The sequence below is a fragment of the Sphaeramia orbicularis genome, unplaced genomic scaffold, assembly GCF_902148855.1.
Source record: "Sphaeramia orbicularis unplaced genomic scaffold, fSphaOr1.1, whole genome shotgun sequence".
Classification (NCBI taxonomy): domain Eukaryota; kingdom Metazoa; phylum Chordata; class Actinopteri; order Kurtiformes; family Apogonidae; genus Sphaeramia; species Sphaeramia orbicularis.
In genome coordinates, this window is record NW_021941437.1 from 29,108 (window position 1) to 53,629 (window position 24,522).

The window sequence follows — 24,522 nt, forward strand, 5'->3', positions numbered from 1 at the left end:
TGGATAGTTTGTAAAATGTAAACATTTTCAGAATTTAGGTTATTTAAGTTATTTTTTGCACTGAAAAATTTGGAGTTGTCATTATTTATAGGTTTTTATCCTATTATTTTAATGGTTTGGCCCACTTGAGATTGAACTGGGCAGAATGTGGCCCCTGAACTGAAATGAGTTTGACAGCCCTGACCACGGGTCATAACACTGCAGTCGTCTTCTTCAGTGTTCTTCAGCTGAACATCCTCAAAGGCTCCGTCACACTCCTTCTACGCCTCTCTTCGTTGTCTGTCATCGTCTCTTCCGTGCTGCAGCTGTTTCCTTCTTTACAGACACATTTATTGGTCAAAGCTCCATCATATGCATTTCTTTGTGTGTTTTCCATGATGAAGGTTTGTATAAAATGATTGTTCAGAGTTCAGCTTCAAACTCCTCCTCTCCATCACCTCTTCCACCTGTCTGTCTGGCTTTTGCACTTCCTGTTAGAGCGCCCCCTGGAGGACGTTAGCCTGGAAAAATCTGTACTGGAGCCGCATCGTTGGATAAGCCGCAGGGTTCAAAGAGTGAGAAAAAAGTAGCGGCTTATAGTCTGAAAAGTACGGTACTAGAAGTGGTGAACAGCAGGGATGCAGCGGTACAGGTTATCCACGGTTTGGTGCATATTGTGGTTGTGGGGTCGCGGTTTGGGCTGGAGGGCCGTCTGGGGCCGAATACAGAGCCTGAAGTGTGTGTCTAGCCTCGAGCCTCAAACAGGGCTGGGTTTGTGGCAAGGTTCTAATAGTTTTGGATTTTTTTTTCTCCAATTCAGTTCATTTTAGTTCGTTTTTAGAGCAGGTTTGCTAGTTTTTATTAGTTTTCAATTTTTTTAATAAATGCTTCATTTTAGTTTAGTTTTTGTATTAGTTTTAGTTTGGTCGTCTCTTTTCTCTTCTCCGTTGTATTCAAATAAATCCCAGACAGGACTTTCAGCCATAATTTTTATACGTTTTAGTTAGTTTTCTAAAGACACAATACAGTTTCAGTTAGTTATGTTGTTATGTGTTAAGTGTTATGTTTTTTTTCTTTTAATTATTGTTTTTATGTATTTCAGTTAACGAAAGTGTTTTTTCAAGTTTAGTTTTCTCCATTTCGTTAGTTTTCGTTAATGATAATAGTCTTGGTATGGGGCGTGGCTCCGGCATCAGCGTAACAGGTCTAGTACAGAGGCTGAACCCAAATGCAAGACCAGAAGACTGACGTTAAGTCGAGTGTGTTTTTTGAACACAGTCCAAGGTTAAAGCACTACACACAATAATTCATAAATCTGTGAAGACGCTGAGTTCGCGACTAGACGTCTGGGCCGTGAGCGGGGTCAGCGGGCGGCCAGCGTGGCCGAGCCGGAAAATCCCAACGGCAACCCGACTAGGAGAAAACAGAGGGATGTTAAAAAACAGACCAGGTCATTCATGGGAAGGCAATACAGTAGGCAACGGGACATGAGGAGCAGGCTAAACTCACGGTCAGTAATCCAGGCGAAGGGTCGAACACACAGGTAAACGTTGGAGGCTGAGGTACACAGGGGTTAGGCAGAATCAGAGTCGGATAAACGAACCAGGTCACAACAGACGAGCAGGCAGAACAGGAACAGGCAGAGTCAGTGGTCAGGAGACAAAACGGGTCACAACGGGCAGACAGACCGACAGGATCCAAGAAACACTGGTGAGTAAGTACACGAGGAGCAAACAAACTGGCAAAGACAGAGGGGAAGACACAGGGTTTAAATACACAAGAGGGAGGGAAGACAATCAGACACAGGTGGAACAATCATGGAGGGGAAGAAAAGACAGCAGACATGACACATGAGGGAAACTGAACAAAATAAAACAGGAAATGACAGACAAAAGAGAAAAGACAAAATCCAGCCACCGTGTGGGAGCAGACATGACAGGCAGGTGTTGTGTCTCGACAGGACAGCTGGCCTCTGCGTCCAGGCCCTGAACTGTGAACCAAAGCCCGTTCCTCAGCGTAGTGTCGCCTTTACCAGGGTTCAGAGTTTGAAAATAGTCGACCATGTATGAACGATCACCTCGTCCATTGAGAACCAGCTGCTTCTACGTCCACTTTTTGCAGAAATGGAGTTCAGCATATCAGGACATTCTAAAACCATTTAAGTTTGTGTCCCACAGTTCTTAGCTCCAAGCTAAACATCTACACACATTTACACCTAGAAACATTTAGCTCAGTCTTAAAGGTGGTTCATGCTGTTCCACATCATCTGCCTCCATTCCACAACTCATTCTCCTCCTTTGAGGACTGAAGTATGGATGAAAATGGTTGTTTTCCATGAAAACTGAGTGAACACAGTTTCCTCAGGTCCTCCAGGTGTCCCAACACCTTTATTCACCATTCCACCTTTAATGAAAAAGGACAGATGTGCTCATTTGAGTTGTCCACCTTAAATACATGTGGATTGGAAACACTAGCAGAGGATGGTTTTGACTGTGTCATTTGTGACCTCAGTCTAAAATCCGTGTAATCAGTGACTAAAACGTTCTTAGTTTGTTCATAACTTTTTTCAGTCCAGCTGTGGTGGACATAGAACTTCCTGATGTGGATCATCAGTGACACCTGTAAAGGCACCAGCTCCTCTGGTGGACATAGAACATGTGGACCAGGGAACACTTCCACACCTTGGAATCACAAAGTTCTATGTTCATTTTTGACTTCTTCTATCTGTAAGCCTGTGGAGATTTAGAATATGAGAACAATCTGTTTAGGGTTCCTTCCACAGTCACCACTGTTCCACACAAAAGAGGAGTGAGAACTCTGCAGATATCCCAGATCAGACAGGTGACATTTACAAACTCTGTTTTCTGGACATAGAAGCAGCTGATTCTAGAGGACGAACTGTCACTAATAACCTGTTTAAAGTATCTGATCAGCTGCTGAACACACAGTCTGTTGCTCTGCTGCCTCCACTCTTGCCTTCCAACATGGCGGCGTGTCCGTTTACTTCTGGTGTTGATGACGTAGGTGGCGTCGGTCTGTAGTCAGATCTGTCCAGTTCATAGACAGATCCAGTGTGTGTATTTGAATCAGCTGATGGATGTTTTTGTCAGTGAAATGAGCGGCTCTGTCTATAGACCCAAAGTGAACACAGACTATCAACTGGATCCAAATGAGTAAAAAGAACCAAACAGAACCAGAAGAACATGGGCACACACTGATCTAGACCAGGGCTGTCAAACGTATTTCTTCCTGGAGCCACATTCAGCTAAACTGGATCTCCAGTGGGCCGGACCAGTAAAGTAATAGCATCATAAACTATAATTACTTTTTGTCTTTGTTTTAGTGAAATAAAAACATTAAATTATGAAAATACTTACATTTACAAAGTATCCTTTCACAAAACCATGTGAATAACCTGAAAAACTGAAATTTGTAAGAAAAATAAGTGCGGTTTTAACAATTTTCTGCCTCGACTTATTATTTATACATGCTGTTACACAAACATTTGGTAACAGGTATAATATTGCAAAAAATTTGGAGTTTGGAACTAAAATAACAACAATTCCTCATTCAATTTCTCATTTGTCAAGGTCGTTGTTCTTCTTGGTAGTTCTTCGAGGTTCAACTGGACTAGTTTTACTTCAGTTGAACCTCGAACCTTGAAAAATGGAGTTGTCACTATTTATAGGTTATGCTTTATTTTACTTTCGCTCATATTGGTCTGTATGTGGAACCTGAACTAAAACGAGTTCCACAGCCTTGATTCTTAATATGTTCCGTGTAATTTTTGCACTTCACAAATTCATCCCACAGACCATATTGGACCTTTTGGTGGACTGATTTTGGCCCACGGGTCGCATGTTTGACACCCTGATCTAGACCAACTGCAATGGATCAACACATGGAAAAGAGAAGAATGAATATTTAAATCAACCCAGAAAGTTTCATTATCAACATTTACAGTTGTTTTTCATAATCAATATGATAAAAATTCAAATCACTTTTGTTCTATTTTTTACTATAACACACTGTTTTAAGCAATTATTACATTTAATAATGATAATTAATTCACAGATACTTAAAGTTAAGTTCAGAGCAAAAGAATTGGAAAAAAATACATTTTCTGACACTTTTATTGCAAAAACAACAAAAGAAATTTAAACCTGTTCTAATGGGAGTCCTTGGGAGCAAAATATAATGAAAGAAATGAACAAAATCAAGCAAAATATTGACAAAAAGGCACAAAACCAAATGAAAATCAAGCAAAATAATGAAAAAAATTAACAAAACCAAACAAAGATTGAGCAAAACATTGAAAAAAAAAGTTTTAGCAAAATAATAAAAAAAGAACAAAACCAACCTAATACTGAGAATACTAATATTGATTAAAAAAAGAATAAAACCGAACAAAAATTTAGCAAAGTAATGAAAAAAATGAACAAAATCAAACAAAGATTTAGCAAAATAATGAAAAAAACTGAGAAAATGAAAAAAAATTAAGCAAAATAATGAAAGAAATTCACAAAACTGAATGAAAATTGAGCAAAATAATGACAAAAATGAACAAAACCGGAAAAGAATTGAGCAAAATAATGACAAAAATTGAGAAAACCAAAAAAAATTAAGCAAAATAATGAAAGAAATTAACAAAACAGAATGAAAATCGAGCAAAACAATGAACAAAACCAAACAAAAATAAAGGAAAATAATGAAAAAAATGAACGAAACCAAATGAAAATCAAGCTAAATAATGACAAAAATGAACAAGACTGAACAAAGATTGAGCAAAATAATTAAGTCAAAATAAAATATTTGTGCCTCTTCTTATAAAATGATTGCGATGTGATTTATTCTTGATTAAGTGTATCTGAATTATATGTAGTATACTTTTTAGGAAAAAACAACTAAACTTTTTTTTGTATATTTTTTAAATGAAAATATGGTTTGCTTACATTACACACATGACATTTAAAGGGTTAAAAAGTATGACAGCTGTTGAGTATTTGATGAAATAAAATTTAAAAAAAAAAAAGCAGTATGAAAAACATTGTCCAGGTGAACGTATTAAACACACTTTCCACTTCCTGTTATTATTAAAGCTCAGATCATTTTACTGTTTGTTTTTGGTCTGAATTCAGCAGTTGTTCATTTGTGTCTGATTGTTTAAATTGTGATCCATCCACTAAAACCATCCCATAATAAACAGTGTTAAATTCCCACACACTGAACTACACACAAACGACACACCGACTAACATTTAACATTTGAACCAAAAATAATAATAATAATAATATGAACCAGTGTTGGTGTTAATCACTGACAGATGACAGGAGGAACAAATAAAAACATAAATAATACAATTTATATGGAGAATATTGGGAAAAAAAAAAAAAAAAAAGTTGTATTTTTTGCATCAAAAATATGGTTTGTTTACATCATTAAAAAAGTATATAAAAATTAAGCAAAATAATGACAAATAACAAAACTGATATGTGCAAATAAATGATATAATTTATATGTAGAATATTGGAAAAAACATTTTTTTTGTATTTTTTGCATCAAAAATATGGTTTTGTTTCCATTCTAAACATGGCATTTAAAGGGTTCAGATATAACAGATATTGAGTATTTGATGAATTAAAGTTGATGAAATACACACACACAAAAAAAAAAAAAAAAGACATTAACGACCCCACTGTGATCATTATTGATGATTGGTGTTTGGGGCGTCTGTGGGCGGGACACCAGAGGGGTCATGTGACAAAGACATGACAAACACACATATGGGTTCATTCTTTACATAAACGACCAGAGTTGACGTCACATTTATCATCTATTGAAGCTTTCTGAACTGATTTATCTGCATTTATTCTAATATTATCCTCTGTGTTTTGTGTTTTTTCAGTGTAAATCTGGTATTTTCTTAGATTTAATTCACTGATCATGCAGATGTTCATTAAAGCTCAGATTAAATTTAGGGTTATTTTATCAGAAACAGACAAAAATGAAGAAAAAGTGAATATTTTTGTAAAATCTCTCATTAACTGAACATAAACCCAGTGTGTCCATCCACTGTCATTGATCCAACTCCATGGGTTTGACTGGTGAACCAATGTTGTAGAAGATGACGGTGTTTCCACGGTAACTACAGAGCCTCTGAATGTTCAAATATGGTCATATCTGATGACGATGAAAAGATGAAGAACTATATTTAACATATGTATTGATGGTATTAGTGGATCAGCAGGTATTCAACAGTTCAGATCAGTAGGTGTTTGGGTTGTTATGGGTTCATGAGTATTCCGTCACAGTTTGTCTCCAAACTCAGACAGTAAACCAACATCTAAACCTCATCGTCCTCGTTGGGTTCAGGCACCGGCTTCTCACAGATCCACCATTTAGTTCCATCTGTGACGGACTTCCAGTGTCCGTTTTTTTCTTTGTAAAAGTAATTTTTACTTCCAGGAATTACTTTTGGGCTTTGTGGAAAGTTCCTGTAGAAGAAAGTTAAATACAAACAGAACAAACGATTATGGATTTTTAAAAAATAATCAATTCATAAGTCCAGATGTTCTTCAAACCTGAACATTCTCACAATAAACCTACAGTATACAGTAGGGCTGCACCATTTGGACCAAAAATAAAATCCAGATTTTTTCGTTGTAAAAACTTGACTTTTGATTTTGACTGGGGCGGAGCCTACGGTAGCCTGGAGGAGGAGCCTAAGGTAGAATAGAGGAGGAGCCTACAGTAGTCTAGAGGAGGAACCTATGGCAGCCTGGAGGAGGAGCCTACAGTAGCTTGGAGGAAGATCCTACGGTAGAATAGAGGAGGAGCCTACGGTAGAATAGAGGAGGAGCCTATGGTACCCTGGAGCAGGAGTCTATGTAGCCCGGAGGAGGAGCCTATGGCAACCTGGAGGAGGAGCCTATGTAGCCCGAAGGAAGAGTCTATGCAGCCTGTAGGAGGAGCCTATGGTAGTCTGAAGGAGGAGCCTACGGTTGCATAGACGAGGAGCCTACAGTAGCCTAGAGGAGGAGCCTATGTAGCGCGGAGGAGGAGGCTATGTAGCCCGGAGGAGGAGCCTATCGCAGCCCGGAGGAGGAGCCCATGGCAGCCTGGAGGAGGACCCTATGTAGCCTGGAGGAGGAGCCTATGTGGAGCGGAGGAGGAGCCTATGGCAGCCTGGAGGAGGAACCTAAGGTAGCCTGGAGGAGGAGCCTACAGTAGCCTGGAGGAGGAGCCTACGGCTGCCTGGAGGAGGAGCCTACGGTAGCCTGGAGGAGGAGCCTATGGCAGCCTGGAGGAGGGGCCTATCGCAGCCCGGAGGAGGAGCCCATGGCAGCCTGGAGGAGGACCCTATGTAGCCTGGAGGAGGAGCCTATGTGGAGCGGAGGAGGAGCCTATGGCAGCCTGGAGGAGGAACCTAAGGTAGCCTGGAGGAGGAGCCTACAGTAGCCTGGAGGAGGAGCCTACGGCTGCCTGGAGGAGGAGCCTACGGTAGCCTGGAGGAGGAGCCTATGGCAGCCTGGAGGAGGGGCCTACGGTAGCCTGGAGGAGGAGCCTATGGTAGCCTGGAGGAGGAGCCTACTGTAGCCTGGAGGCGTGGCCCAGAGACATGAGAGGAGATGAAATTTGATTTGACGATTACTCTTTTTTAAACATCGTTCTGATTAAATAACCTGATTACGATTTAAAATCAATTAATCATGCAGCCCTAATATACACATCTGATCTGTTCCAGTCTGAACAGCTTTAATCTGACCCAGACCACTGTCATATGTGGTCCTAAACCTGACCCAGACCACTGTCATATGTGGTCCTAAACCTGACCCAGACCACTGTCATATGTGGTCCTAAACCTGACCCAGACCACTGTCATGTGTGGTCCTAAACCTGACCCAGACCACTGTCATGTGTGGTCCTAAACCTGACCCAGACCACTGTCATATATGGTCCTAAACCTGACCCAGACCACTGTCATATGTGGTCCTAAACCTGACCCAGACCACTGTCATATATGGTCCTAAACCTGACCCAGACCACTGTCATATGTGGTCCTAAACCTGACCCAGACCACTGTCATGTGTGGTCCTAAACCTGACCCAGACCACTGTCATGTGTGGTCCTAAACCTGACCCAGACCACTGTCATATATGGTCCTAAACCTGACCCAGACCACTGTCATATGTGGTCCTAAACCTGACCCAGACCACTGTCATATGTGGTCCTAAACCTGACCCAGACCACTGTCATGTATGGTCCTAAACCTGACCCAGACCACTGTCATATGTGGTCCTAAACCTGACCCAGACCACTGTCATATGTGGTCCTAAACCTGACCCAGACCACTGTCATGTGTGGTCCTAAACCTGACCCAGACCACTGTCATATGTGGTCCTAAACCTGACCCAGACCACTGTCATATGTGGTCCTAAACCTGACCCAGACCACTGTCATATATGGTCCTAAACCTGACCCAGACCACTGTCATATATGGTCCTAAACCTGACCCAGACCACTGTCATATGTGGTCCTAAACCTGACCCAGACCACTGTCATGTATGGTCCTAAACCTGACCCAGACCACTGTCATATGTGGTCCTAAACCTGACCCAGACCACTGTCATATGTGGTCCTAAATCTGACCCAGACCACTGTCATATGTGGTCCTAAACCTGACCCAGACCACTGTCATATGTGGTCCTAAACCTGACCCAGACCACTGTCATATGTGGTCCTAAACCTGACCCAGACCACTGTCATATATGGTCCTAAACCTGATCCAGACCACTGTCATATATGGTCCTAAACCTGACCCAGACCACTGTCATATATGGTCCTAAACCTGACCCAGACCACTGTCATGTGTGGTCCTAAACCTGACCCAGACCACTGTCATATGTGGTCCTAAACCTGACCCAGACCACACAGTGTAACACTCCTGGTTCAGTCTGAAGCCCACACACTAATCGTTCCCATTTGTGTTTCATTTCTACAGGAAAAGCCTGTGTGCTTTATACAGTAGTGATCATCATAAATAATCTCACTTGTATTCTACTGGTGTTCCGTCCACCCAAATCCATTTAGGGTCCAAGGAGGGCGTCACCTCTAAACCGATCCAGACATCTTCATGTTCACTCAGCCTGCTGACAAAGTCCTGAAAATCAGAGAAACAGCAAATATTTTCTTTTGTGTCCATGTAGTAAGTGGTACTTTTAGGGTTTTCATTTGTTTCATGTTTCATTACTCATGAAAATATGAAATATGGGTGGAGGAAACTCCTCCAACATTTCCTTGCTAATGAAAAAATGAACAAAACCTTAGAAAAACTCAACAAAAATATTGATAAAACAAGAATAAAACCAAACAAAAATTGAGCAAAATAATTTAAAAAATGAACAAAACCAAACAAAAAGTGAACAAAACAATGGAAAACAACTGAGAAAACTGAAAAAAAAAAATTAAGTAAAATAATTTAAAAAATGAACAAAACCAAACAAAAATCTAGCAAAATAATGAAATAAAATCAACAAAACTGAACAAAGATTGAGCAAAATAATGAAAAACATTGAGAAAACTGAAAAAAATTAAGCATAATAATGAAAGAAATTAACAAAACTGAATGAAAATCGAGCAAAATATTGAACAAAACCAAAGAAAAATTGAGCAAAATAATGACAAAAATTAACAAACCAAACAAAAATCGAGCAAAATAATGGAAAAAAAAAAGAACAAAACCAAAAAAAGATTGAGCAAAATAATGAAAAAAATGAACAAAACTGAACAAAAATTGAGGAAACTGAAAGAAATTAAGCACAATAATGAAAGAAATTAACAAAACCGAATGAAAATCGAGCAAAATAATGAAAAAAAAGAACAAAACCAAAGATTAAGATGAGAAAACCGAAAAAAAATTAAGCAAAAGAATGAAAAAAATTAACAAAATCAATATGTGCAAATGTCATAAGTAGTTATAAAATGTAACAAATTAAGAAAGAATTCAAACAGGTTGTAGAAATCCACTGGACAGCAAACATATACTTTAGTTTCCATATAGTCAGTGGTAGTTTTTTTTGGTATTTATTGTTTCATGTTTCATTACTGGTTGAACAGATGGTTAATAATAAGCAGATCCTGGTGTTTTCAGCTCTAGGGCTTCAACTGGTGGAAGAAGAAAGATGTCACAAGCGAAAACTGAGGAGAAATCGCACTATGCTAACAATGCTAACAGTGGTTTTGTTTTGTTTTTTTAGCTCTTTTTTCTCTTTTGTTTTTATTATTGAAGAACGAACAATTGAACAGTATATATACATAATAATATTACATCAAAGTAGGATAAGAAAAATAGTCACAGCAAAATACTTTGTAATATCTAAAATAAAGATACAAAAATAAGTCCAAAAATATAATAATTATAAAAAATCAAAATGAAATAAAAAAGCCCGAGGTTTGAAATTAGAAATTAAATAAGGTTATATACTGTTCTTGACAGTCATTTTATTTTACTCGCTTTAGCGTTTGTAATGTTCTTCACATTATCTAAATAATTGGAAAAAAAGTGCTTTAAAAACTATAATATTAGAACGCTGGTGTGCAAATTTAGTGCAGTGACTGAGAAAGTTGGCAAAACTTTCTAAAAGGTTGATGATACTGTACACCACTGTGTACGTGAGTGTTGAGTCAGAGCGGCAGATCCACACGAACGTCACATCGTGTCATTAAAGACGACGCGTTAGCCTACGAACGTCAATGCTAACGGCCCATAATGCAACGCTGCGATGAAGCCGAACCCACCTCTTCCTTTCTGCTCTTGATGGCGACCAGATCGGCTCCTGTGCGTTGACAGTCCGCTCTGCTGTCGTCCCAGGTTTTATTCTCAGTTGAAAGTTTATAACACTTACACTGATACCTCTTCCATCCATTAGGACACAACTCTGAAATGAAAGTAAATTAATTTTAAAAAATCCACTGATGATAAATAATGTGGAAAAAGAAGCAAAAAATAGACTAAAATTAAGTTAGAAAGAATAAATTAAGCTACAAAATGAACAAAAAATACATCAGCAAAATAATGGGTGGCGTGAGCAGAAGAAGCCAAAAACAGAATAAAATTGAAGCAAAAAAACTGAAAAAAAACAAAAACAAAAAACCCAAAACATAAATAGATAAATAGTATAATAGTTCAGTTTGATGTAACTGAGTTTTAATAATCACATCCCACCTTTGCTCGTCTTTTGTTGATCCTCTAACGAGTTTTCTTTGGCCTGGACCTCGGATTTCTGCACGACTGAAAAATACGGCAGAAAAAATGTACATCTGAACACGACGTTGCAGCATTTTGGACAATTTGTATGTTTTCTGCTGAGAACTTCCTGTAAGACAAAGTTACACTTGTTTTAACCTCGTTCCAAAAGGGTTAACCTGTTCGTTCCAACGAAATTTTTTTTTTTTTTTGCTGTTGTTGTCGTTTTTTTTTTGTTTTTTGGTTTTTTTTTTTACCAAATTCCGAAGCTTAGACCTGAAGAACCACAAGGACAGTGGCACCTCATATAACGGTAATAACCGCTAGTTTAGAACATTTACTTTTTTAGAATAAATACAATAGAATAAATGAAGCCACAGTATAATATTTACAAAAATTTGGTCATAGAATAGTATGTGTTGACAAAATGCGTCATACTATATTATGTCGAAAAATTTCATCATAATATGTCAAAATTTGGTCGTTGTGTAACATGTTGAAAAATATGGTCATAGCACAGTATATTGACAAATTTTGTCGTAGTATAGTTTGTCAAAAATTTAGTCAAAAAATGTGGTCATTGTGTATTATGTCGAAAAAAAATTGGTCATAGCATAGTATATTGAGAAATTTAGTCGTAGTAAAGTATGTCAAAAAATTTGGTCATAAGATACTGTGTCAAAAAATTTGGTCATTGTATATTATGTCGAAAAAAATTTGACCATAGCATATTGACAAATTTAGTCATAGTATTGTTTGTCAAAAAATTTGGTCAAAAAATGTGGTCGTATATTATGTCGAAAAAATTTGGTCATAGCATACTATGTTGAAAAATTTCATTGTAGTATAGTATGTTGAAAAATTTGGTCAGAAAATACTACGTCAAAAAATTTGGTCAATATATATTATGTCGAAAAAAATGTGGTCATAGGATACCATATTGACAAATTTAGTCATAGTATCGTTTGTCAAAAAATTTGGTCAAAAAATGTGGTCATTGTATATTATGTCGAAAAAAATGTGATCATAGTATATTGACAAATTTAGTCGTAGTATAGTGTGTCAAAAAATGAGGTCCTTAAATATATTATATCTAATGTATTTAATAGAAAACAGTGACTGGATGGATGGGAATGAAGGCCTTAAAAGCATGTCCTGTCCTAAAAACCCAAACCCGGTCCAGAAGACACCAACTGTAGACGATACTCACAGAAATACGACATGACGGAAACCCCAACGAGCAGCAGGAGGCAGAGCAGACCCAGGATCAGCACAGATGACGGAAACGGGTTCGTCCGCTCAGTGGGAGGGGCTACAGGGGTCAAAGGTCACACAGTTAACAGTCAACGCAGTTTACATTAACCGTCGACGTTCTTCTGCTGAAACGTGACAAAAACAAACCCTGAACACTCGTCTGTTTTCCATCGTCCATCTGAGCTAAACTTTTGTTTTCATTTTTATTCAGTTTGTTGATTATTTTCTTTATTGTGTTGATTATTTTGTTCATTTTTAGCATTATTTTCTTTATTTTGGGGATTTTTTTTGTTCATGTTGATCATTATTTTGTGGATTTTTTTCATTTTTGGTCATTTTTTGGATTTTGTTTACTTTTATCATTATTTTGTTTATTTTGTGGATTTTTTGGTTTATTTTTGTCCATTTTGTTGATCATTTTGTTCATTTCGATCATTATTTTTTTCATTTTGTTGATCATTTTGTTCATTTTGATCATTATTTTTTTCATTTTGTTGATTATTTTGTTCATTTTTATCGTTATTTTCTTTATTTTGTGGATTTTTTTATTATTAATTTTTTAATAGTTATCTTTATTTTATTTTTCTCTTACACAGTTTGTGTGTGTGTGTGTGTTTGTGTGTGTGTGTGTGGTGAGGTCAGTTTGTATTTTATTGTGCACTTACTGTGGTTTGTGTTGATGTAATGTATGTTTTTCTATTGGAAATCAATTTTTAAAAAACAAGGTTCAAACGTTGACAATGAACATAAACAAGTCACAACGACGTCAGCGCTAACGATGATAACATCTGTGGAAAATAGTTCAGGATGTTGCGACACATTCATCAGCGAGGCCTCGGGTAGAAAACCAGTGTCGAAGGTTCTCCTCATGTTCTGTGTTCTGCTTTCATTTGAATCGTTCATTAATTTTAACCCTTTAACTCCTGACGTGTCAGCGGTGACACGCTCTGAATGTAGGATTTATTGAAATATTCATAGAAATTCAGCCGTTTACTCAATAGTTGCATTTCCAGTCGTGCTGACAGACTAGACCTTGTTTATTCCAGAGACATCTGAGCATGCTCAGTTCAAGCCCCGCCCCCCGTGGAATGGGGGGGGGGGGGGGGGGGGGTTAAAACACAGAGCAGTGAGTGAGACCGACTCACTATAAAAATAGACAGTTTGGGCCTTTTTTTTTTTTTTTTACACTGTTTTCTTTGTGGTTGTTTTTTTTACTGTTGTTTCCAGTGTTGTGGTGATTTTCTTTTTTTTTTTTTTTTACTGTTTTTACTGAGTTTTGACTGTGGAACTGACATGTGGAGTTAAACAGGAATCAAAAAGCAGATTTATTCTTTTTTTTTTTACTTCATTTTAGTTCATTTCTTTGCATATTTTTTCATGTTATTTAATTTTTTGTAAATATTTTTTTTGTTTTTGTTTAGTTGCCCATTTTGCTAATTTTTCTACATTTGTTTTTCATTTTATTTTTTTCTTCAATTTTGTTCAGTTTGAGTTTTGTTTTGTTCATATTATTTTTTGGTTTATTTTTCATTTTTGTCCATTTTATTGATCTCTTTGGCTGTTTTTGTTCGTTTAGTTGCTTATTTTATTTTTCTACATTTTGTTTTTATTTTGTTCTGTTTTTTCTTCAATTTTCTTCAGTTTCTGGCTCATTTTGTTCATGTTCCTTTTTTTGGTTTTTTATTCATTTTGTTGTTTATTTTTTTTATTTATTTATTTTTTATCATGCAACTGCTTTAAAATGAAAATGAACAAAATAAACAAAAGATGAGCAAAAAGAATCAATGTTTGAATTAAAATTAGGGGAGAAAACCCTTCAATGAGTAAAAATGAGCAAAATAAACAAGAAAATGCTTATATATATATATATATATATATATATATATGAATTAAAATTAGGGGAGGAAAAACCGACAATGAGTAAAAATAAGTAAAATAAACAAGAAAATGTTTATATATATATATATATATATATATATATATATATATATATATATATATATATATATACACACACATATGTATATATATACATATATATATATATATTTGAATTAAAATTAGGGGAGGAAAAACCGACAATGAGTGAAAATGAGCAAAATAAACAAGAAAATGTTTATATATATATATATATATATATATATATATATTTGAATTAAAATTAGGGGAGAAAAACCGACAATGAGTGAAAATGAACAAAATAAACAAGAAAATGATCAAAAATAATCAATATTTGAATAAAATTAAGGGAGAAAAGCCCGCGATGAATAAAAATGGACAAAATAAACAAGAACATGATCAAAAATAATACATTTTTGAATTAAAATTAGGGGAGAAAAGTCCACAATGAGTGAAAATGAGCAAAATAAACAAGAAAATGATAAAAATAGTAATAATAATAATAATGATAACTAGAAGCACTCGGAGAGCGCAGACCTCCGCCAAGGCTGATCAGTGGCCCCCCCCTGTGGGCCCCCCCCACGCCAAGGAGGTTATGTTTTTGCCAGGGTTTGTTTGTTTGTTTGTCTGTCTGTCTGTTTGTCTGTCCGTTAGTGTGCAACATAACTCAAAAAGTTATGGACAGATTTGGATGAAATTTTCAGGGTTTGTTGGAAATGGGCCCCCCTGTGGGCCCCCCCACCCCCGATCACCACCAAAATGTAATCATTTCTTCCTTATCCCATTTCCAACAAACCCTGAAAATTTCATCAAAATCTGTCCATAACTTTTTGAGTTATGTTGCACACTAACGGACAGACAAACAGACAGACAAACAAACAAACCCTGGCAAAAACATAACCTCCTTGGCGGAGGTACTAAAAAAATCAACATATGAATTAAAAGTAGTGGAGAAAAGCCCACAATGAATAAAAATGGACAAAATCAACAAGAAAATAATCAAAAATAATCAACAAAATTTACAGAAATGAACAAATATGAAGCAAAATCAACAAAATGAGTGAAAAGAACAAAAAATGAGTAAAAAAAAATAACTGACAAAATCAGCTGAAATGAACGGTTCCAGGTGTGTTTAGTGCCTTATTCAGTCCAAACCTTGGTCTTTTCTGTTTTGTTTTGGGGTGTTTTCTCACCGGTTTTGACCCTAAAACACACACTTTCCACTTCATCTTATTAAAGCTCATATTATCATTTTTAGTTTTTCCATTGTTGCATGATTTTTTTTAAGTTCTGACCCATCCACTAAACTCATGCCATCGTATGTGTTGTTAAACGCGTTGGCTTTGGTGGACGTACCCTGGGCTGGCGTGGCGTAGCCGTAGTCGTAGCCGTGGTGGTGGCGCTGCTGGTGCTGGTGCTGGTGGTTAGCGCGGTGGGCGTCGGCGCTCTCGTAGATGCCCACCACCCTCTCCACTCGGTCCTTGTTCCTGTCGTTCAGTGACACCGTTGGTTCTTCGTAGATGTTGCAGGACATTTTGGGCAGTGGCGGACTCTGTAGCTGTTTCATGGACTCCGCCTCAGGTTGGAGAGTTGAACGCTCTGCTTCTGTCCCGACTGCGTTTGTGCCCTGAACGCACCGTCGGTTTCATACGCTTCGACCGGGTTTCAACAGGAAACGCTTTATCAGACACACATCAGCTATCAGCACAGCCACCCTTCCACAGTTTAAGGTTGTGTTCATTTAATACTTTACATCAGCAGGAGATCAAAGAAGAAGAGTTGAATGTAGAACTCTGAAACTGCACTTTAGAAACAGAATCTGCAGTTTTTAATTCTGATCTGAACCGCACCCATCGGCCTTGAGCTGCTGTCAATCAAAGCCACGTGTCCACGGGCGTCTTCAGCGTCATCTTCGTCGTCAGCGTCATCTTCGTCGTCAGCGTCATCTTCGTCGTCTTCGTTAGTAATTTCTTCAAACATCTTCTCTGACAAAACTACTGGTTGGATTCATTAGGAAAAATCCTACATGTATGTTCTTTGGGAGAATGTCTGCGAAGTTAGTTCACAGTTTGGAGAAATGTAGATTTTCAATTTTAAAAATATTACACATTTGCCTTTACTTAGGATTGTTTTGTTAATTTTGATCCTTATGTTTTTTTTATTTTTATCATTATTGTTCATTTTGATCATTATTTTGTAAATTTTTTTAAATTTTTGTTCATTTTGTTGGTTATTTTGTCCATTTTTAACATTATTTTGTTCATTTTGTTCTTTTTTTTCATTTTTATGATTACTTTGTTCAGTTTTAGCATTATTTTGTTCATTTTGATCATTATTTTTTTCATTTTGTTCATTGTTTTTCCATTTTGATTATTATTTTGTTCATTTTGTGGATTTTTTTGTTCATTTATGTTGTTGAAATCTTCTCCCTGTTTCTTTCCTTCTCCTGGTCCATCTGTTGATGCTGTAGAACATGTAAATGGTTCCAGATATCAGTCTAGTTCCTATTGGTCACTGATAGAAGTCATGTCTGGACTGTGATTGGATGAGTGGAGTTCTCCTCCAGTGAAAGTCCCGCCCACTTCTATAGTTAGATTGATGTGTATCCAGAACCAGGACTGGAACATAGAACAGAACCAGGACTGGTACTAGAACAGAACCAGGACTGGAACACAGAACAGAACCAGGACTGGTACTAGAACAGAAGCAGGACTGGTACTAGAACAGAACCAGGACTGGAACACAGAACAGAACCTGGTACTGGTACTAGAACAGATGCTGACGTACAGACACTGGGACTGTTTATATTTATCTGACAGAGGAAATGGGTGAGGTTTTGGTTTTGCCGAGAAAATGAAGGTGTTTTTTTGAGATTATTCACTTTTTTTTTTTATTATTCACTGACAAACCTGTTCAAAACAGTGTGAGCTGCTGCAGCCGGTCTGGAGGCAGGAAGCAGGATGTACAAAGTGGAGAGAAGTGGAGAAAAAGAACCTGTGTGAGTCAGCATCCTGCCTGAGACCTGCTGGATGTGGTCTGTTATCAGCTCCACTTCCTGTCACATGACCACGGTGTGGAACTGACTCCGGGTCTGGGTGGAGTCATGGGTGGGTTTACGGAGTGAGGTCACGTGTACGACATTGAACGGGTCTGATGAACCTGAGGAAAAGAGACGCTGCGGTGTTCAGGTTTTAGGAGGCGGTGGACTCAGACGTGTCCTCCAGTCTGTGGTTGGACCCAAACAGACGAGGATTTACACTTCAGAAATAAAGGTTTAAATGTGGAAACAAACGCACCCGGGTTTGATCCAGTCCAGTAGAACACAGGCTTTTACTGGTGGAGTTGGTCCCAGACTCAGGGATCAGATGTGTGTGAACCTGGTACTGAACCTGGTACTATCCATGTGGGTCAGACATGTGTGAACCTGGTACTGAACCTGGTACTATCCATGTGGGTCAGACATGTGTGAACCTGGTACTGAACCTGGTACTATCCATGTGGGTCAGACATGTGTGAACCTGGTACCGAACCTGGTACTTTCCATGTGTGAACCTGGTACTGAACCTGGTACTGTCCATGTATGAATTTGATGCTGAACCTGGTACAGAACCTGGTACTGTCCATGTATGAATTTGATACTGAACCTGGTACTGAACCTGGTACTGTCCATGCATTTCCAGGGGCCGACGGGGCCAGTCGGAGACACAGGGGTACCAGGACCACAGGGACCCCCTGGACCACAGGGACCCAGTGGACGCTCCATCATTGGACCCCCGGTAAGACCAAAACACAACCACTGATACTGATACTGGTACTACTAAAACTGATACTACTACTCCTTTCCTTCTCTTTATCAGATCTCCTCCATCTGACTCTGTCTCCATCCTCTACCTTCATCTCCTCCTTCCTCCTCCTCCTCCTCCTTCTCCTCTTTCTCCTCCTCCTCCTCTTTCTCCTTCTTCCTCTTTTCCTCCCTCCTGGTCCAGAACATCTTCATCCTCCTATCAGTGTTTTTATTATCCGTCCTCTGTCCAAACGTCCATCCTGCTCTGTCCCTCCAGTTTGTCCTTCATCATCCTGTCCATCCTCCTCATCTTCAGCTGAGATGTTTTTTAGGAGTGAGATTTAAAACCTATAAGTCCCCCAGAAGAGTTCGAGTTAGGGTTAGGTTTAGCTTTAGGGTTAGGTCGGGGTTAAGATTGCGGTTAGGTTTAGGGTTCTCCTTCTCCTCCAGGAGTTCAGAGTGGACTGTTGTAAACCCCACTGTCCTTTTGTGTCCTTTTGTGTCCAGGGTGGTCCAGGTGAAAGGGGACAGAAAGGAGACGCTGGACAACAGGGTCCTCAGGTAAAACCCCCGTTCCAGAACCACCTTCAGCCTCCGTACCTGTTTACTTGGAAACGCCGCCTGCAGTCCTGACGTTTTTCTGTGTTTTCTCACTGAGACAAATGACTTGTTTGCTGGTGGACGTGGTGGCGTGGAGCTGTTTTCAGAACGCCGTCACTTCCACTGAAGCTCCTCCGTGTAATTACTGCACCACGGCTTATTACTGAAACTAATGTGACCTTTGGAAGAAAATAACAGCCAGACTTTGAATAATGGTGACATTTGCTAAAGGTTGACTTTGTGTGGATGAAATCTGCTTTTATTCCTCAGTTTGAGACAATGCAGCAAAACAGGAGTCTGACTGTGTTTAGAGTGAAAGCATACAGTTAGCATTCAGGAAACAAGAACCTGCTGTATGTGCATGATATGGACTGATGGAGGGGTTAAAGGGGAGGGGTTAAAGGGGAAGGGTTAAAGTGAAGGGTTAAAGTGAAGGGTTAAAGTGGAAGGGTGGAGGGGTTAAAGTGAAAGGGTTAAAGGGGAAGGGTTAAAGTGGAAGGGTGGAGGGGTTAAAGTGAAAGGGTTAAAATGGAAGGGTGGGGGGTTAAAATGAAAGGGTTAAAATGGAAGGGTGGAGGGGTTAAAGTGGAAAGGTTCAGTTCAGTTTATTAAACAATGAGTACAAGTAGGAACAGTCAAAACACACTGGACATGATAGGAAGAACTGTATGAATAATAGACTTTAGTAATGGTTTCATCAGAGAGAGAGAGAAAGAGAGAGATCATAATAGATAGACGTACATGTTAAAATATTCTATTAAGTAAAAGAAGTAAAATAAATGTATATAAGTAAGTCTCCAGAATAATTGTTGTGTGTAATTAAAGGCTGTTGGTTCTGGTTTTTCAGGGGGTTCCAGGTCGGGCTGGAGCTCCAGGCAGAGAAGGACCACCAGGACCCAGAGTGAGTCACTATGGCAACCGCTAAGACAGATATTAAAGAAGTCATCAATTATGCAGCAACAAAATAACAAGTACCGTAAAGAAAATAAGCCACAGAGCAAATAAGAATGAAGGAAAAGTAATTAAATACCCCCAAAAAATGAACAAACACAGCCAAAGAAAGCAATAAAATAAACTAAATTACACACATATATATATTATATATATATATATATATATATATATATATATATATATATATATATATATATATATGTACACATACTGCCATGAGGAAAATCAGGTTGTGTATGTTTGTTTTAATGTTCAGTTAATGACAGATTTAACTGAAAAAGTCATATTTTCTTCAGGGTTTTTTTTTTTTTTGTGATAAAATAATTTTTGAATTTCCTCTGAGTTTTAATAAATATCTACGTGATCAGTGAATGAAATACAAGAAAAGACAGGATTTACACTGAACACATGGAAAATACAGAGAATAAAATGAGAATAAATGGAGATAAATCACTAGGTGAATGTCATGTGTAGCGTTACATGGATAATGGACTGAATGTGTGACACACATGTGGTGTTTCATGGCTGCCACTCATGTTGTGTTTATTTCCAAAGGGATTAACCGGAAAAGACGGCGCTCAGGGACGACCAGGCCCCTCTGGAGTCATCGTAAGTGTTTGTGTGTTTGGAGGTGACGACGTCCCAGACCAGCGTTCAGTTAAAGAGGAGCTCTTTCCATCCAGTGGGTTCATCTGATTACAGAGTACTCCAAAAAGAGTGTAATCAGAATACAGGGGGTACTTCACTGACACCACCCAGAGTAGGAATTTAACAGAAGAAGAAGAAGAGCACTTTATTTACATTCATGTTTCAAAGACTCTTCTGGTTCCTTCCTTTATCAGGGTCTTAAAAAGTCTTAAATTTAACTTGTAGAAATCTGTAGGAACCCTGATCAAGATTATGTAGAAAATTTACAACTTTTAAATTAATTAAGACAGTGGTTCTCCAACTTTTTACAGCGGAGTATCCCCTGAAATAGACTTTTTACAGCAGATTTACGGTGGCCCAGAGGTGCAACAGGCCAAAAAATTATCCACTAGACGAAAAAAATTATCTACTACAAGAAAAAAAAAGAGAACAGCCTAAAAAAATTATCCACTAGATGAAAAAAATTATCTACTACAAAAAAAAAAAAGAGAACAGCCCAAAAAAAATTATCCAGTATAAGAAAAAAAAGAGAACAGCCTAAAAAAATTATCCACTAGATGAAAAAAATTATCTACTACAAGAAAAAAAAAGAGAACAGCCCAAAAAATTATCCACTATAAGAAAAAAAGAGAACAGCCTAAAAAAATTATCCACTAGATGAAAAAAATTATCTACTACAAGAAAAAAAAAGAGAACAGCCTAAAAAAATTATCCACTAGATGAAAAAAATTATCTACTTCAAGAAAAAAAAGAGAACAGCCTAAAAAAAATTATCCACTATAAGAAAAAAAAGAGAACAGCCTAAAAAAAATTATCCACTACATGAAAAAAATTATCTACTACAAGAAAAAAAAAAAAGAGAACAGCCTAAAAAAAATTATCCACTAGATGAAAAAAAAAATCCCCTATAAGAAAAAAAAGAGACCAGCCAAAAAAATTATCCACTAAAAGAAAAAAAAAGAGAACAGGCAAAAAAAATTATCTACTAGCCCAAAAAATTATTCACTATAAGAAAAAAAAAAAGAACAGGTGAAAAAATTTATCTACTATGAGAAAAAAAAGAGAGCAGCCCAAAAAATATCCACTATAAGAAAAAAAAAAAACATCATCCACCTTTTCAATTACGGGGGCGCTGTTTACCCGAAAGGTGTCTTGCTTTAAAATAAGACCACCACAAAAATAAAAGGATAGGCTGAAAAATTTTAAGGCTTTCGGCTAATGTGGCTAATGCTAAGGAAGTACCCCACCGGAAGTGGAGGTCATGCGCTAAAAAATAAAGTTATTTTAAAATATAGATATTTACATTAATATAGTTTGCAAAGCAGTTAAATGATTAAATACGGTTCCAGTGTCTGCTCCAGGTTAGGCATGGGCGTTAAATGGTTAAGGTTAGGGTTAGGGTATGGTTGGGGTTAGTTTTCAGTGGTAAATGGCCCTTGTGTGCACTGTGTGAAGGTTCGTTGCTAAGCTAATGCTAACGCGAAAAGTTGACGGCAACTTTGTGTTATTTTATTTTGAGAGGAGGAGAAGAGGAGCTTCCTGTGGAGCTCCACTATCATGGCATTGCCCATTTGTTTGCAGGTAGACCTCTGCTCCTCAACTCAAACGGAGTGTCTTCACTAACACTAGATCAAGAAGGACATTTTGTGGAGATACAGATGTGTGCCGTGGTACCGCAGAGCCTCGGCACCTGGCAACGAGCTGAGCTGTGGTACCGAGCAATGGTACGCGGTGCCGTGCTGGGGTACCTGGCACCGAGCCGTGGTACCGCGGTACCTCGCGGCACCAGCCGAGGTGCCACGGCACCAGGTGTCGGTGCCGCAATATGCACTTGCTGTCTCTCAACAAATGGGCGATGCCATGATAGTGGAGCTCCACAGGAAGCTCCTCTTCTCCTCCTCTCAAAATAAAATAATTTTAGAACTTCTTGTAGCGAATATTCATCAAAAATGATATTGAATGTCAGGCAGTTGAACAATTCAACACCGTAATCACACAATTGTTTACTCGCACTGGTAGTTCACAAAGTTGCCGTCAACTTTTCGCGTTAGCATTAGCTTAGCAACGAACCTTCACACAGTGCACACAAGGGCCATTTACCACTGAAAACTAACCCCAACCATACCCTAACCCTAACCTTAACCATTTAACGCCCATGCCTAACCTTGAGCAGACACTGGAACCGTATTTAATCATTTAACTGCTTTGCAAACTATATTAATGTAAATATCTATATTTTAAAATAACTTTATTTTTTAGCGCATGACCTCCACTTCCGGTGGGGTACTTCCTTAGCATTAGCCACATTAGCCGAAAGCCTTAAAATTTTTCAGCCTATCCTTTTATTTTTTGTGGTGGCCTTAATTTTAAAGCAAGGCACCTTTCGGGTAAACAGCGCCCCCGTAATTGAAAAGGTGGATGATGTTTTTTTTTTCTTATAGTGGATATTTTTTTGGGCTGCTCTCTTTTTTTTCTCATAGTAGATAATTTTTTTCACCTGTTCTATTTTTTTTTTTCTTATAGTGAATAATTTTTTGGGCTAATAGATAATTTTTTTTTTGCCTGTTCTCTTTTTTTTTCTTTTAGTGGATAATTTTTTTGGCTGGTCTCTTTTCTTTCTTATAGGGGATTTTTTTTTTCATCTAGTGGATAATTTATTTTGGGCTGTTCTCTTTTTTTTCTTATAGTGGATAATTTTTTTAGGCTGTTCTCTTTTTTTCTTGCGGTAGATAATTTTTTTGTCTAGTGGATAATTTTTTTAGGCTGTTCTCTTTTTTTTTTCCTTATAGTGGATAATTTTTTGGGCTGTTTTTCTCTTTTTTTTTTCTTGTAGTAGATAATTTTTTTCATCTCGTGGATAATTTTTTTAGGCTGTTCTCTTTTTTTTCTTGTAGTAGATAATTTTTTTCATCTCGTGGATAATTTTTTTAGGCTGTTCTCTTTTTTTTCTTGTAGTAGATAATTTTTTTCGTCTAGTGGATAATTTTTTGGCCTGTTGCACCTCTGGGCCACCGTACAGATTACCCCCAGAAATAGACTTTTTACAGTGGAATACCCCCTGAAATTGACTTTTTACAGTAGAGTACCCCCTTAAATAGACTTTTTACAGTGGAGTACCCCCTGAAATAGACTTTTTTAACAGTGGAAGTACCCCTGAAATAGACTTTTTACAGCGGATTACCCCCTGAAATTGACTTTTTACAGTGGAGTATCCCCTAAAATAGACTTTTTACAGCGGAAAACCCCTGAAATAGACTTTTTACAGAGGAGTACCCTGTGAAATAGACTTTTTACAGTGTAATACCCCCTGAAGTAGACTTTTTAACAGTGGAGTATCCCCCTAAAATAGACTTTTTACAGCGGAGAACCCCTGAAATAGACTTTTTACAGTGGAGTACCCTGTGAAATAGACTTTTTACAGTGTAATACCCCTGAAGTAGACTTTTACAGTGGAGTACCCCCCTAAAATAGACTTTTTCAGTGGAGTAGCCCCTGAAATAGACTTTTTACAGTGTAATACCCCCTGAAGTAGACTTTTTACAGTGGAGTACCCCCCTAAAATAGACTTTTACAGTGGAGTAGCCCCTGAAATAGACTTTTTACAGCGGAGTATCCTTCAACACCCCTGGTGGAAGTCAGTGGGAACCAGACCCAGAGTCACAGTCCTGAATGTCCTGAACATGTGTCTGACATTTGTGTGTCCTCAGGGAACACCAGGAGCTCCAGGGGCCCCAGGAAACACCGGCCCCCCAGGAAAACAGGGAGAACTGGGACCACCGGTGAGTCCCACACAGTCCAACACAAGACACTGTTTTAAGCCTTGATTACTTATGATAATGATTATTAATGGACAGATATTGAAAGTTAAGTTCTTCATGATAAAAATATTGGCCCAAAAAACAACCATTTTCTGACCCTTTTATTGCAAAAACAGCCTAATACACCCAGTCGTGTCCTAGTGTTGGTCCTCATAGGGTTAACTCTGCAGTGGGGTGTGAAGCACAGTGTTTCCCGTCACCTCTTGACAGAAGCTGCTGCTAAAGCGTGGACGGTGTGTGTCAGCGTCCAGGAAGTGTTGTCAGTCAGGCTTAGACGGTGGATCCCAGTGTCTGTCAGACGGATTAAGGGCTTCCTGTCCGGTCTGAGGGTCCGGTCCGTC

The 24,522-nt window shown here is 38.1% G+C and overlaps 2 protein-coding genes across 2 annotated transcripts; one reads left to right on the forward strand and one right to left on the reverse strand.

The window, feature by feature from the left end:
• Positions 1-6,113: 6,113 nt before the first annotated feature.
• Positions 6,114-15,979, reverse strand: LOC115415720 (natural killer cells antigen CD94-like). Its single transcript, XM_030129362.1, has 6 exons — positions 15,734-15,979; positions 12,435-12,536; positions 11,204-11,269; positions 10,777-10,916; positions 9,030-9,139; positions 6,114-6,473 (listed from the first exon to the last, which is right to left on the reverse strand). Exons 1-6 carry the CDS (start codon positions 15,942-15,944, stop codon positions 6,323-6,325), a joined length of 780 nt encoding a protein of 259 aa, XP_029985222.1. The 5' UTR covers positions 15,945-15,979; the 3' UTR covers positions 6,114-6,322.
• A 2,066-nt stretch (positions 15,980-18,045) lies between these two features.
• On the forward strand, positions 18,046-24,142 carry LOC115415721 (collagen alpha-1(XIV) chain-like; the record flags this gene model as incomplete). The annotated part of the gene is made up of 5 exons (XM_030129363.1): positions 18,046-18,153; positions 18,669-18,722; positions 19,609-19,662; positions 20,271-20,324; positions 24,071-24,142. Coding segments are annotated over exons 1-5 (342 nt in total), but the record flags the coding sequence as incomplete, so codon positions are not given.
• Positions 24,143-24,522: the final 380 nt, after the last annotated feature.

Bases quoted from the DNA above. Each gene is read 5' to 3' on its own strand.
- LOC115415720 (XM_030129362.1), bottom strand. From the start codon at position 15,944: ATGAAACAGCTACAGAGTCCGCCACTGCCCAAAATGTCCTGCAACATC. The intron at 11,270-12,434 runs GTGAGTATCGTC...CGTATTTTTCAG, and splicing joins TTCCGTCATGTCGTATTTCT to TCGTGCAGAAATCCGAGGTC. The intron at 10,917-11,203 runs GTGGGATGTGAT...CTTTCATTTCAG, and splicing joins TCAACAAAAGACGAGCAAAG to AGTTGTGTCCTAATGGATGG.